The 15,767-nt window shown below is 43.5% G+C and overlaps 1 protein-coding gene across 4 annotated transcripts in view; it reads left to right on the plus strand.

Moving 5' to 3' along the window:
- The window catches only part of SLC10A7 (solute carrier family 10 member 7), a 195,593-nt gene that overhangs the window by 168,675 nt on the left and 11,151 nt on the right, over positions 1-15,767 (plus strand). For 2 of the 4 annotated variants that reach the window (XM_059697899.1, XM_059697897.1), the window contains one exon: positions 5,720-5,793. The exons of 1 other annotated variant lie outside the window; for it this stretch is intronic. In XM_059697899.1, the coding sequence (XP_059553882.1) occupies positions 5,720-5,793 (74 nt within the window). Of the gene's footprint in view, positions 1-5,719; positions 5,794-8,981; positions 11,131-15,767 lie in introns of those variants that run through there. One more of the 4 variants, XM_059697900.1, reaches the window with a different exon arrangement.

Genomic DNA, 15,767 nt, shown 5'->3' on the forward strand with positions numbered 1-15,767 from the left:
ACACCTAGAATTGAAATCCACTGCCACCTGACATTTCCAAAAGCATTGGCCCATGCTTTTTATACTGCACTAAATAAACTACCTCAATTTCTTTAAAAATTCATAACACTTGTTTTGGTTAGGGAATTTGTAGAGAATGTTTAACTGGATTTTTTAGGTTTACACAGAAACACAAACAAATTAATCAAAGACACCAAAAATTGGAACTAATACCCATTATTTTATATGCTGTTGAATTTAATTTTCTTTTCCCCTTTTTGTTCCTTTCTACTTAAAATTGGTGAAAGTGGCCTGTGGGGCTTTTTTCTTACCAATTCAGTACATCTCAAACCAATCCAATTATCCAGACACAAAAGTCTCAGCATGGAAAGAAGTCTTTTTTATACAGCATGTCACTGACCTCCGATGATGGCAGGTTAGCTTAAACCTGGGGAGACCCACCTAGAAAATCCAACTTCCCTACACCACTCTGCTCCCCTGGTGAGCATCGCTTAGCCTGCCTGACCTGGCACATGAGCCTCCTCTGCTCTGATTATTTAAAATACTCGTGAGAGTTATGACTGTTCTCATCTCCCTGTCCTTAGAATAGTGTTCAGGTTATAAATTCCAACTCTAGAGCCAAACAGACCCGAGTTTCAACCCTGTTTAATAACTGCAACTGTTGTCAACTTCCCCAACTATAAAATGGAGACAGTAGTAGTGCTGTCTCATCGGGGCATTTGGAGAGTTAAATGAGGTGCACACAAAGCCCTCAGCATAACACCTAGCATATAGTAAGTGCTCAGTAAATGTTAGCTACTGCAGAATATTTATTATATCAAAATAACATTATTTCAAGAACTAATTATGGAAGAGAGGGAATTAGCATTTCTGGTTTTATAATACATTCTTTTGGACGTTTCTGTGTCACTGTTGCTAGGAAATGAGAGTTTATTCATCAAACCAAGACTCAGCCGTCCATGGTGACCTACGCTTTCTACAACTTTGGAAAGCTGTCAAAGTTAAGGAAAAAAAAAATTGTTGAAAAGGCTTAGAAAAATAAAGCAGTCATTGGGAGCCTTTTAAAAATATATAAAAGACAGTTTGATAAGCAGATAACAGGATAGAAACCTAGAATGTCACTAGAGTGACAAAAGAAAGCATTAACAAGAGGAGGAAGAAAACAAATATTCAAATATTTGTGCAGGTCCTTTAATCTTTATCAGTACAGTTTCAATCCCAGGCCTCAATGGGCCTCTCCCTGTAGCCCTGGGAGGGAGGGGGGTGGGGAGCAGGGGAGGGCGGGAGGGAGAGAAGGAAGACAACCCTGTGGTTAATGGTAAGTCTCTTACCATTTCAGAGATGAGGCAGCGGAGCCACAGAGCTCTGGAACTCTTTATGCTGCTCAGCTAATGACAGAGGAGGTCACCTCCTAAAATGAGTGAAAACAAAACACAGGTCCAGAGGTCAACAAAGGAAAGCACCTCACGTGGACGTCCCCTCTAACAGCACTCACACAGGACCCTCTGAGGAGCTTTTCTGCTCCACATTCTGTGATTCTCCCTGTAAAACCTCTGACATGTTTTCCTTTGTAGGAACTGCAGAGGGAGGCAAACGAAATGCTATGTGGGAAACATGGATGGAAAGCTCTGTAAGAGCCAATAAAGAAACCGGCTGGAAAGGAAAGGAAAAAAACATCCCAAGGGAGGCCAGAGGGATCAAAAGAACTATAAAAACAGAATAAAAAGAAAATATTAAAAAGACATAAGGCCGAATCAGAAAATAAATAGTAACGTGATTCAAAAATGTGAGCAGACACAATAGAGATGCTAATCGCTGAAAGTAGAGTCATTACCGCATAAGTGAGGTGCACAGCATGGCCGAGGGCAGGTCACTTCACAAGAGAGCAGCTCTCACCCACTACATTTAGTGGTGGTTTTTCGTTTGGGTAGTTTTCTTTGGCGATGTTTTTTTTTTTTATAATTTTTCTTCTCGGAGGCAAACTTATCTCCAAGATGTGGGGCAGCCTACTTTCTAGTTGACTTGCAGTTGTGCTTCGAGTTTCCTTTGTGGAAAAAACAAGGCAATAATACTAGCTACCTTATGAGACTGTTCGGCGAAGGAGAAGTCCAGGCAGCGAAGTGCCTAGAAAACAATCAGCGTTCCCTCCTGTGGTTACTGGTCAGCATCAACATCATCCTGAGTGGAGGGCTCAGTGAGCAGCGCTCTGTTGGTTTTCCCCAAGGTCCGTGATGTGAAGTGGTCTGTTACTTTCTAAATAGGTATAGGCCAGCCCTGTTTAAGGGGAACATTGTTTCTAACCTTAAACATTCCCCTTGTATTTACTGATCCTCCCTCCCGACTGCAGACCCTGTCAATAGAACCAAGGGGCAGTTTCGCCTGAGATCAGGCCTGTCACTGCCCAGTGGGGGCCGGCTGCGCCTGCTTCCTGGAGCAGAGGCGTTAGTGAGTCCCTGCAGACGTCCTCCTCAGCCACTGTACGCGCTGCTCTGGCCAGTGGCAGCCGCACCAGCTTAAGTCAGCGCCTTCTTGGCCAGGGAGCTCTGGACACATTGGGAATGTGCTCTAATCTGGAAAGGAACAAATACGAAGCAGAGCAAAGTTCCCCAAAGGAGAGGGTATTGTCAGATTCGCTGGGAAGAAAACCCAACTGCTTGGATCCAGATGCAGCAACCGCTGGATCTAAACGAGAGAGCAAAGAACTAAAAGGAAAGGCCTCCGCAGGGTTGCAGACCCAGGCATTGCTGGGCAGTCCACACTCGCCCGGCTGGTTACACTGCGTGGTCTGCAGTCAAGGTGGCATTCATTCCCATACAGCTGGCTGTACATTCTATCCCCAGTCTGCCTACTTCAAGCTTTCCTATGTCTTAGGTTCCTCCGTGTTACCTCCAATTCTCTATGGGTGAGTGAAGTGCCTCACCCTTCACAAAGAAAGTAAAATCTCTGATATAAATTGCCTCCATTTTCCCATTCTCCACCTGGAAATTTTCTGAAGTTTTCACTCACCTTGTCATCTCTTGTTCCAGCTCAGACCAGAGAAAACAGCCCCTCGGAGGCTAACACCCGCCTCATCCTCTGGGGCCTCTCTGAGGACCTGGCCTCCCCCGTTGTCTCTCCTGCTGCATCTTCCCTCTCTAGGTGATCACATCCCCATGGCCCGCTTCTCCTCTTCACCAGGTTTCCTGAGCACACTCTTCCCTCTCACCACTTCCCGTTCAGTGCACCTGGACGTCAGTCCCAGGCTCCTCCCAGACAGCACTGGGCCCGCCCATCCCCCACTTCCCACAATGCCTTGATGCCTTTCTCAGTCCCATATGCTCAAAGCTTCTCATCTCTTCGATCCCTCCTCCTTTGACAAAGCAACAGTAACAGTAAAATAACTGGCAAGTACTAAACACTGCAGCGTGCCAGATTCTAAACAAACACTGGCGTTTATCCTGAAGGTGGCCCTCAGAAGCAGGCACTGTCATCCCCATGTTATGGCCAAGCAGAGGATGGTCTGAGTTTAAGTTCTTGTGCATTTGCCCCAAAAGCCTGTGCTCTTAAGCTGTTGGGAGGCAACATTTATTTCATAGAGGCCAACACTTGTCAAGTTCTTGTAAATCTGTCTTCATGTCTCGTCCCACCACCTCCTGCCCCCGCTGTGCTTCTTCCTGGGTCACCTCGTCATCTTCGGTCTCACACCACGCTGTGTGCTTACTCCTCTTCCTCCTTCTGGCCCCACTTACCAAGGCCACATTCCTTGTCACAAGCCAGTGTCCCTGCGCACAGTCAGCCTGGAGAGCCTACACGTGTGTCTGCCTGTTCTTCAAAGGCCAGCCCACTAGCTGTTTCCTTCAGGAAGGTTCTTTGTGTTCCATCACCACCCACTCCCCTGCCACGCTTGAGAGAAACCTGGCCCCACTCCAAATCACCCCCCCACCACCACCACCACCACTCTCGTTCTCTTTCTCTTTTATGGAGTATATACCTGTCTTCCTTTCCTCCATGCTCACAGGACCTTACGGGGCTCCTTTCACATTTGGCCTCCATGATGAATGAGGGGATCAAGGACTATGTGGGCCATGTAGTACACTGTTTACAGAATCAGTGTGGGCCCTAGCCAGTTTGGCTCAGTGGATAGAGCATCAGTCCGCAGATTGAAGGGTCCTGGGTTCAATTCTGGTCAAGGGCATGTACCTCAGTTGCAGGCTAAATCCCTGGCCCTGGTTGGGTGGGGAGGGGAGCCACGCGTGCAGGAGACAAACAATCCATGTGTCTCTCTCACATCAATATTTCTCTCTCTCTGTCTCTCCCCCCCCCCTTTACACTCTCTCTAAAAATGAATGGAAAAATATCCTCAGGTGAGGATTAACACAAAAAAAATTAATTAAAAAAATTAAACAATAAGAATGGTATCACAATATAAATATGAGAATGAAATGTAGGAATGCAAGGCAATCTTATTATACTCAAGTGACATATATCCACGGAGGATTCTCAGCTGAGGGGGACACCAAAAATGCAGTTTGGAAAGTTGTTATCAGAAAAAGAGCTGGAGGTAAGACCGTTTAGGAAGCATGAGCACATGGAGCGTTTCAGAGGCCAGAAGACCGAAGGGCAATTAAATGCTGTCAACCTGTGAACTGGGGACAGGGAGGAGGCGCGGGAGACGGCCCTTCTCCCTCCAGTGAGTGTGTCACAGAGAAAACAGGATGTGGGGACCTGTTTAGGGAAGATTGCTCTTCCAACGAAGTCATAGATGAGGCTGAGGTTACTAAAGGAAATGGTGGGCTCTCTTTTTTTGGAGATCCTTAAAAATCGGATAGAGTGCTACATCTGCAGCTGTATGCACGCCGCCAGGTCTAGCGCGTCTTTCCATTTGCTGACTCTTGTCTGGGTCCAGGGCAGGGGATGAACGGACTCACTGTGGCTTCACACCCTCATTCTTCAGGAAGGAATCGTCTCTAACATGCCAAGGACACAATGATAATAATGACATTTCTAGCCTCTGTCCTGGTCTCTAAATTTCTATAATCTTAATATGATGTTCACCAGTACTGACCCCCATACCATTTAATGGCTTTTGGCTAAGTGAGGGTCTTTTCATGCTTAACATACTATATAGCAATAGTAGAACATAGCAGTTAAGAGTGTAGGCACAGGAGCCAGATTTAACTTAAATCCTGGCTTTGTCATGACCCGGCTTGGAGCCCTAGGTCACATGAGCCTTCTCTGCCTCAGTTTCTCAGCTGTGAGCAAGGATGGATTGTTTTGCAGAGACCTGAGAAGAGGCTTGATATATGGGATAATGTTTTACTAAAACCTATGATGTTGAATCTTTGTTCATACCATGCACTTCTCAAAGGACCTGTTTGTTATTGAGTGAGCAGTTTTGCAGACACAATGACTCTTTCAAGCCAACAGGTTGCTATCAGGTGACAGCCTAGGCAGTGCCTCCCGGCATGACTTTCCGGGAGTCCTGCGCCACCACTGATTACATGTGTGATCTTAAGAGACCTCCACCACACCATTTTAAAACCATCCCCCTTCCAAGGATAAGTGACTCAGAAATGATTCTCTGTAAAGACATTCAGACATTTGGGCATAGAATGGCTTCTGTCTCCATGATTGGTTAAAGCAATGTCAACACGAAGGTGGGTACTACGTTTGATTTAGGATATGTTAAATAGTCTGTTAATGAAAGTATTTGCAAAGCACTTTTTTCTCTTGCCCCTAGGAATAATTCCGGTTTCACACCAGCAGACACTGTGGCTATCATTTTCTGTTCTACACACAAATCCCTCACTTTGGGTAAGTGATTCACAGACTCACAAACTAGTTTAGCCCTCAGATAGTTACATATTATGAGTGTGAGATTCAAGCAGTGCTTCAGATTAAATGGAATGGGGTATCATCCATTTCGTTAAAGGACAATAGCAAAATGAGAATGGGCCGCTGCTTTGAAATACTATTATACGATTGAACCAGTTTTGGAGGGCCTACGGTTAAAAATGTAGGATCTAGCTTAATTTGTAAGGTTTTTGATTCTCATAAAAGGTTTTCAATGTGGAATGTTAATGTTAAAAGCTGGGAATGGGGGGTGCACAATGGGCAAAAACTCAGCTTTGGAAGGCTCTAGAGTTGCCCCTAAAAAATATTAACTTATTTTCTGGAAGCTTGGGGCAAGGTGGAAATAACATTATTTCTCTAATTGGATATTGACATTAATTTGAAGTTCATTTCAGAATGTTATGTTGCTTCGATAAAGAAACACATTATTATTAACTCAATCTGATTAGCATCTAAAGTGAAATAAGTATTTATTTAATAGACAAAAATAGATCAAGAAGAAAAATGCTGTTTTCTACTTAGCTTTATCCAGTTTAGCGGTATTATCTCAATAATGTGTTTAGGTATCCAGAATCCATGTTTCTAGTCATTAAAAGTCATTAAGTAATCAAAACCTTCACTGAAATATACATCACTCATAAACTCTTTGGGCTAATAGACACACTGGCAAAAACTCGTAGGAAAACTTTTCATTTTGGCTCATGACTCACTGAAGAAAAGGAAGAATCATGACGTGGCTGTGAGTCTGCTCATGTTCAAGTTCAATCTGAACCTAGAAAACAGAGACATTTCATCATGTTTTTGGTAACCCCACTCCCTCGTATTTGTCTGACACTCTCACCAAGTTTGGAAAGTGATTTAGAAATTGGACAAACTCTTTGAGGAGCAGTTGCTATCTAGGGCTGGCAGCTAATTTGAATACATATACTGTTCATACATTGTAGCACGTTTGGTAGGTTTTCTTTATAATCAACATCAAACTGAAGTTGAAAGACCTTTGAAAGCCACATTCCAGTCCTGATTTTGTGACCCTGTACAAATCACTTAACCTCCTGAACCTCAGCTTTCCCATCTGTAAAATGGGACGGTGTAATACTTTGTAAGGCAATTGTAAAGGTCAGAATTAAATGTGTTAAGTAGCTAGCACAGTGCTTATATGTAATGGGTACTCACTTCATGCTAGAATGTATGTAAATTGCTATGGGTTAAATGAGATAGCCCGGAAGAGCTAGTGTGCTGCCTGGCACATAGCAGGTACTCTTTAAGCAGTAGCTATTGTTGCTAGTTATTTTTAACTGTATTAGTTATGACTGTGTTACCATTCCCAGTCTGTCTTGTAGATTTTCATGTAACAGGTGTCGTTTAATTGTCGACCTCAAAGAAACCATCTGACACTTTTTTCCCCATGTGGATATTGTGATGTGATGTCTGGATTTCCCAGTCTCCTAAAAAGTAAGGGGTTGTTATAAAGGTGGGGAGTCCAGAAGTGGGTGCCAGCAAATGTCTCAGATGTTCCAACTCGGGGTCTCCTGAGCCTGTGTCCTTCGAGCAGGTGCTGAGCCACAGCATTTCTACAGGGGCCTTTAGATCCGCCCCTCCCAACGGGGCATTTTTTTGGTTTCTCCATGATCTTCTGTGCTGGAGTTGGCTGTGTTGAATGATGAACCCTACCCCCAAAAGCACACAATCAGCATCCTCTTCTTTTCTATAAGCAAAACTCCTGTTCACTCTTTCTTTCTGTCTCTTCTTTCCATAATCCCAGAGCCATACTCTCTGTTCCTGATGCTTTCTGAAAGCTAATTTTCAGACAAACAGGTAGGTGCTCTGAACACCAATCAGATGTAGCTGTTTGTTGAAAAGCGTTGGGGGGACTTAGACTTGTTTGCTTTTGTAGTGTCCTCTCCTGAAACAGGTACTTAGATTCTCCAATACAATACTAGTGTAGTTACCTAAGTAACCATGGAGTGTAAATCCTTAGTTACTTGCCGAAACCGGTTTGGCTCAGTGGATAGAGCGTCGGCCTGCGGACTGAAAGGTCCCGGGTTCGATTCCGGTCAAGGGCATGTACCTGGGTTGTGGGCGCTTCCCCAGTGGGGGATGTGCAGGAGGCAGCTGATCGATGTTTCTCTCTCATCGATGTTTCTAACTCTCTATCTCTCTCTCTTCCTCTCTGTAAAAAAATCAATAAAATATATAAAAAAAATAAAAAAAAATCCTTAGTTACTTCTGTAACACGATAGACTCAATCTCTCTTAGAACTATAAAACCTAAATACTCATCCTGACTCTTCCTCTGGTACCTGCCAGGCCTGTTTCCTTAGCTCTTAGATTAGAGACTTTTAGTTCCAACTCGACTATTTTATCATGCCTTGATCATACCTGGCTAGCATTTATAAAAATGGCCTCTCTGCTGCTTCCCTTGTCTCAGGAGCCCCTTATTTTCCCATATAGCTAGGGGTGTTTGGATCCTAGTACTAGAATGGCCTTGCTACGCCCTGTGTCTGTTTTCACAAGATCGAGTACATATTCCCCTCTCCTGGTGCCCGACATCACTGGTACAGAGGATGTGTCACAACGGTGGCCTAATGCAACTTCTATCTGCATGGAAATAAAAGAACATCACACTAAGTGCGAGCAATTCATATTTCAGAACCGAGGAGGAAATTTCAGATAATTTCACTTGGAGCTATACCTTCACCTCACACACACAGCTAAAATACAACAGATTATATCTACTTGGTATTTAGAATATGTATCTGTACCTTTGGCAGTCACTGTCATAGTATTCTCCAAGTGGTTTTATACATACACACCCCCGCACACACACTCAGTATCTCAAATAGAATACTTATGAATACCATTCATTATTACATCCAGTATTTGTATTTAAGAATAAATCATTACAGTCCAAGTGGTACCCATGTAACTACAGAACCAAAGGTGAAAACTCTTGCGTGAGAAGCCTTCTGAAAGCTGTCTTGTATGTACACTCTCGATTTATTTTATTGTTCTTGCTCTTGCCCTGTCTTGATCTCCTCCATGTGCTCGCACCTACACACATGCTGAATTTGATTCATTGCTTTTATTAGTGCATTTGCCATTGATTGATTAGTTCTTCGTATTAGTACTTTTTCTATTGATTGATTGCAGATGAAGTGACTATTTGACCTTTAATTATGAGGCTTCCTATTGAAAATGACATTGAGCTATGGCCTCCCATAATCCATCTGGAAAGCCTGACACGATGCCATTCCCCAGAGTGTGTTGAAGAAGCAAGAGAAGGCTCCGGCGGAAGCGCAGGCTATCGGGCTCCATCAGAAGTGATAGCACCGCTTGTCCGTGCGCTCCCGCGGTCTCCGCTCGGGGCTGCAGATAATTTTACATTTTGCCAGGAGCACCCCTTGCTGTGGGCTGCCCTAAAGGCCGTGAACTCTCCCAGAGCCCTCTCCAGCTTGACGCCGATGTTCGTACAGTAACCAGAGCTGTTTTACACAGCAGAGACCGAGAGCAGCTCGTGCCCTAGTTAACACGGCTGTGCGCACAGTGGGTCAATAGATCGCATCAAGAAAGAAATTCGATCCCAGGTGTCCTGTGAAATTCGTGTTTTATTTGTCTTTTCTCTTGAGTATTCAAGTCACTTTTGTTATCTAGAGCTCTAATAGCTGTAGGAAACTTCCTCACCATACCTGGAAAGAGAACATTTCAGGGTGTTTGAGATCCTTCAGTGAAGTGTATGCTTGGATTCGTTTTTAATGTTTTGAAATGGCAAAATGAAAGCATATATTCTGAGAACATGTCAACTGACAATCGGCAGTCCAGTGTGAGGTTCCGCTTGTTTCTTATTTGCAAAAGCATGTCTCAGTGGAAAGAATGTTATGTAAATGTTAAGTAGAGTGTCGTGACCAACACTTATTGCAAGTCCAGTATATGTCTTACCATCTATACCAGTGATGGCGAACCTTTTGAGCTCGGCGTGTCAGCATTTTGAAAAACCCTAACTTAACTCTGGTGCCGTGTCACATATAGAAATTTTTTGATATTTGCAACCATAGTAAAACAAAGACTTATATTTTTGATATTTATTTTATATATTTAAATGCCATTTAACAAAGAAAAATCAACCAAAAAAATGAGTTCACGTGTCACCTCTGACACGCATGTCATAGGTTCGCCATCACTGATCTATACACTCTTTGTACAAAGGAGAATCAAGCAGCTCTTCCTCCCGACATTTATACTCCATCATGAGTCTGTAGCTGAGCTGTGACCAGAAACTATGCACTAAGCAAAAGGAATATAGCTTTTCTGTAGACATCGGCTTCTGGAAAGAGTAGAAAGAACCACAGACCTGAGTCTAGTCAGGATCCAAGTTCTGGTTCTCTCACAGCAGCTGGACCACATCCCTGCACTGCTGTGGTCCTCAGTGTCCTCGGCTGTGAAATGAGCAGGTGGCAATGAGCTTGAGGTTCCTTCCAGTTTCAGGTGTCTGAATCTGTGCTCAGCAGCTGATGTCTCCGTTCGGTAAGAGAGCAGTTCCCCTGCTCTATGTGAAAGGAAACAAGTACTTCATAGGAAGGGTTCTGCGAATGATGTTACAGTATTTCAGGAAAGGAAATCCAGCTGTCACTTCTTCCTAACGATGAGAAGATACCATAACACTCTGGAAAGATGTTCAGAGGAGAAACAAAATCTGAAACAGTTTCTTTTTTAAAAATATATATAGATTGATTTCAGAGAGGAAGAGAGAGGGAGAGATAGAAACATCAATGACAAGAGAGAATCATTGATCAGCTGCATTCTGCATCCCCCCCCCCCTTACTGGTTACAAGATGGGGATCAAGCCAGCAACCCAGGCATGTGCCCTGTCCGGGAATAGAACCATAACCTCCTGGTTCATAGGTCAACGTGCAAACACTGGGCCACACCGGCTGGGCTGAAATGGTTCTTGTTTTCAGTTTTACTTGGAAGCTTTGCAAGAAGGTTAAACAATTCCCTGCAACTTGGGCTGAGATGATCATTTAATAGCATCTCGGTTATTTTCTCAAGAGGAAGTGGAATTGAAATACGAAAGTTTGCCTTTCTTTTTTCTTTCCCCTTAAAGCTTATCTGTGATTCCACTTGGCACATGAAGATTATTATCTTAATAAAACTACCCTTCCTACAATTGGGAAGCACTTTTTAAAAGCACTTAACTCATTATGTCATGGTACCTGAACAAGGCAGAATATTAGCAAGTCAGCAATTATTGTCCTATTTTGCATGTGAAGAAATGAAAGTATAGAAAGAAACTTATCCCAGATCTCCTGGAACATTATTCCAGGCATTGTAATTGTGATCTCAGCTTGGACTTGGATGGTTTTATCAGTTGTTTAAAAAAGAAAATTACCTCCAGTTGCATTGCTGGTTATAAGATGGTTTTACTGATTACATTGCTGGTTATAAGATGGTTTTTAAGTACTTAATCTCTATCATTGTTCCCATAAACATATTTCCATGTGGCCCAGTCACAAACTTTCACTCATTCTTTCATTCTTTCTTAACAAAAGGTTGTGCCCTATTTAAAGTGAGTCTTGATGAGCCAGCCCCCAGCCCCTGCCTTTTGTGAGGCGACAGCTGCCTGCCCTCCATTCCTGCAAGCTAAGAGCCAGAGTGCTGTTCGACAATAAACTACTAACGCGGAAACAGAAGTCAGAGTAAAGATAGAAGATACAAGCTTGTCTTTGGGGCAGAGCCGTAAAAGTTTCTGCCCTGCAGTTCAGTTACAGTTCTGTAGGAAGGCAGCTCGGGGACCCCTGCCATTGGACCGACCCTTAAAGATGCCCTGGCATTGGAGGCCCCGTAGATTTTACTACCATGCTCAAGAGACAAGGGGGAGCATCTGCCATTTGGTGCTATTTTCTGATCCACATGAAGAGAGAGATGTAAGTTCTCTAACAAAGCAATGCACTTATGTCCTCAGAGGTTTTTGGACTATTTTGTTTTGAATTTTTTATTCTGGATTTGGTGTCTGAAAATCACTACTATAACATCCAGACTTTGTAATAAAACTCCAGGAAGTCTCCAGGTTCCAGGCAGCAAGTACGTGATTAAAGACAATAAAATCTCTGTGGGGGATTCCCGGGCTGACCCTCAGGAATCAATCATCTTCGCTCGCCTGAACGACCAACGCCCTGGTGCACACACTTCTCACCCATGGTTCCTGTGCCAGGGACTGTCCAACCTGTTTACCCACAAGCTACAGTAAGAAGATAGGTTGTACAGGGTAATCCATTGCACACTTGCATGTGTGTGAACATTTTACAAAATAACATCACTCTTACTGTAGGTGATACATTCCATAATCTATCCAAGTTCTAGATAAAACCCATTTGGTTGATTTTGCAACTCATTAATGGGTCATCACCCAAGGTCTGAACAATATTACTTTATGCCTTGGTTGGTGAGGTGATAACTCTTCCTCAGAGAGTTACTGGGCAGGCTTTGGCTTCTGCTGTCCCTTTTTCACTGAACTTTAACCCAAATTCCTGATATGTGAAGGAACCAGAGATAAATCAAGACTTGGGATAATTCTTGATTTGCGATGATACAAGATCACCTACATTTAGGTTTTATTAGTTCAGCTTCTGTAGTAGAGTTTCTAAGCCTTTCATTGATTTATTTTAAAAATTGTTTCTCTATTATGTTTTCAACAGAAGTACTAATAATAACAGCCGACATTGAGTATTTAATAGGCAAACACTGTGCTAAGTGCTTATATGAAGTAATTCACCTGAAAATCCTTTTGTGTTGGCAGTGTGGTGTATGACTGGACTGGTCAGTGTAGACCTCAGTGCCAGGGACAGTCGCTCAAATGGAAAATTCTCACTGGGGTAGTCAGCTACTATTTTATGAGAGCAGCTACACAACTGCTTGTGTTATCTTTATCAACCCAACCGGTGACGTTACTAATTAGCATAATGAATTCAGAAATAGGTTTTTATTGATGAGTTACTAACTTGTCACTGCCCGTGATAAATGTAATAAATAGACTCCTTGATATGCAGACTGCCTGAGAACTTGAAGACACGTCCCGCCCTAGCTGGTTTGGTTCAGTGGACAGAGTGTTAGCCTGCAGACTGAATGGTCCCAGGTTCAATTCTGGTCAAGGGCACATGCCCAGGTTGCGGGCTCAATTCCCCAGTAAGGGGCATGCAGAAGGCAGCCAATCAATGATTCTCTCTCTCTCAACATTGATATTTCTATCTCTCTCTCTCCCTCTCCCTTCCTCTCTGAAATCAATCAAAGTATTTAAAAAATAAAATAAAAAAATAAAGCCACGTCCAACTTGCTAAAAGATTCTTGCAAATTCCACCATCTGAGGAGCAAGTCCTAGGGCTGTGCTGGATGCTAGGCTCTGCCCGGTTTTGTGCCCAGTGGCTGTGAGGAGGCTTCATGGGTGTCTGAGGCTGACTGTGAGGTCACTAAGTCCTGCCCTTGAATGAGCTGCACCCGCTCTGAGTGACACACTCATGCACGCTGCCAGTGAGAGCACCGGGAAGGTCAGAGCTGGGCATGCAGGTTGCTTAGACTGTTTTTGTGCTTGACTGCTAATGCACAGTGAGTTAAAAAATGCCTATGTGGAGTTATTTTGATAATAAAATGAGATGAAATTCTAAATCAGCCAGGCATAGAGACGTCCAAACTGGCAAGCCTATATTTTTCTCCCATCTCACCAGATTGAGGCGAACATTAAATCGAAAATAGATGTGAGGACACTTTGAAACATTAAAAGCAGAAGGCTCTGGTATTTCCTGGGTACCTACTACATGCTAAGCACTGTATTAGGCACCTAGATTGCCTTATCATCTCATTTATTCTTCACAGCAACCCTGCACAATAGCTATTATTGATCGCGTTGTCTACACTAGAAAACCGAGCCTCAGAGAGGTCCCCCCAGTTCACACAGAGCTGGCCCGCAGCGGCTCCTCAGTCCACCTCCAGAATCTCCTGGTGTCCTCTCACTCCCCCTTGTTACCAGACTCGGCTCTGAACCTGGCCCACCTGGAATCACCCAGGAGCTGTCCAGGAAGAGGGGTGCCAGGACCCCTCCCCACACCCATCAACTCGGAATCTTTCAGGCATAGTTATGAGGAAGCCACCCAGCTGGTTCTAAGGAGTGGCCGGGGCTGATGGCCACTGCCTTGGACCACTTTTTGTGTCTGCCTTTATGTTCCACTGTGTCCCAACAAAAACACAAGACAGGGTTCTACCTACTTATTTGATCATAAAATTGGCCATTCGTGTGTACCGATTTGTGGAATCCACAATTCGCTGTGTTATTAGATGCGTAAGTACTCAGTGGTTAAGGAGGACAGAGGAGATCATCGTTTCCAGAAATGGCTCCCAGAGTTTCCTTAATTTCCTTAACTCCATTGTATGTTCTTCTTAATTTCTTCTTCTGCCTAAGAGTCTTCCCCATGAGGTCTTAACTGCCCAGTTCGTGTATCATTGAGAATAAGTGAAGGGCAGGAGCCGGTGGGCAGGACGCCATCTGGGCAGGTTACACCCCAGAAACCTGAGGCAGCCTTTTTAAGAGAGGTGGATTTAAGAGTAAATAACTGATTTCTAATCCCCCAAATCAAAACTGCCTTGTTCTTTTATGTCAGAAGGCACCTTTTCTGAGGTTTGTGTTCATCATACACATGGTGCCATCAAGAAGAAAGTTACCATGCTAGCCGGTTTCTCGGTGGTTGGAGCACAGACTCACGGTCCAAAGGGTCTCAGGCCCAATTCCCAGTCAAGGGCATGTACTTTGGTTGCAGGCTCGATCCCCAGCCCAGGTCAGGGTACATGCTGTTTTTTTCTCATGTTTCTCTCTCTCCCTCTCTCGGGTGAAGATTATATATATATATATATATATATATATATATATATCCTCAGGTGAGGATTAAAAACATATAAATATATAGGCAGGTGGCATATATATATATATATATATATATATATATATATATATATATATATATACACACACACACACACACACACACACACACACGCATACATATCCTCCAGTGAAGATTTAAAAAAAGAAGAAGAAAGTTATCACCAGAGGTGATTATCAGCCATGTTGCTAAAATTTTTTTAAAATGTACGTTAAAAATAATTATTGTTCATTGGGATCACAGCTTACATTTACCACTTAACTAATATTTTTGAAGCCTTCTGGAAGTACCACTGTTACTAGGATTATGGATACAAAACTTTCGGGAAAACTGTTTTCTTTGCCTCAGACTTAGAATGTTCACGTGCTTTCCTTTATTTATGTGACAACATGCCTAAAACATCCTATGAAACTAAACCAGGCTTCCCAGGGCCATCAGACAGCCCGTTCTGTGTCGATGACCCTGTCCAATACATTCTGGTGACTTAGCACGACTTGTCATGTGAAATCCTCATTTCTATTTCTGATGTTCTCACATCCTTGAGTGTGAACAGAAGCCAGACTTTCCCCTTAGAAGACGGACGACTCTTCATTCACAGCCTGGAGAAGTGAAAAAGTTCCCTCACTGCCCTTCCTGCCCGCTGGTCTCCCTCAACATGGCGACGCCTCCTGGAGACACAGCCGCTCCTGGGCGCAGTCCTTCAGTTCGTTCTTAACTCCCTGCTCGCTAAGTACTCCACGATGCTTCCAGACAGGTGAGGGTGCAACCAATCTTCCGAGGCCGACACCTTCCCTTGGTGGAGTTAAATGTTTCATTCCAGCATCTGGTGAGCCCGCTCAGCGGTTCATTAAACATCCTTTCCCACCAGAACTTGCCTATTTCAAAACAAAAGCTGCACCAGATGCTCATTTTGGTCTAGTTTGCATCTTTATTGACATAAAACTTGCAGCAAAGTGGTAGCATTTCAGCCCAGGTAACTGAAGGCAAAAACCATCTTTGATTTTCCTAATGG

Source organism: Myotis daubentonii, chromosome 5, assembly GCF_963259705.1.
Source record: "Myotis daubentonii chromosome 5, mMyoDau2.1, whole genome shotgun sequence".
NCBI lineage: Eukaryota > Metazoa > Chordata > Mammalia > Chiroptera > Vespertilionidae > Myotis > Myotis daubentonii.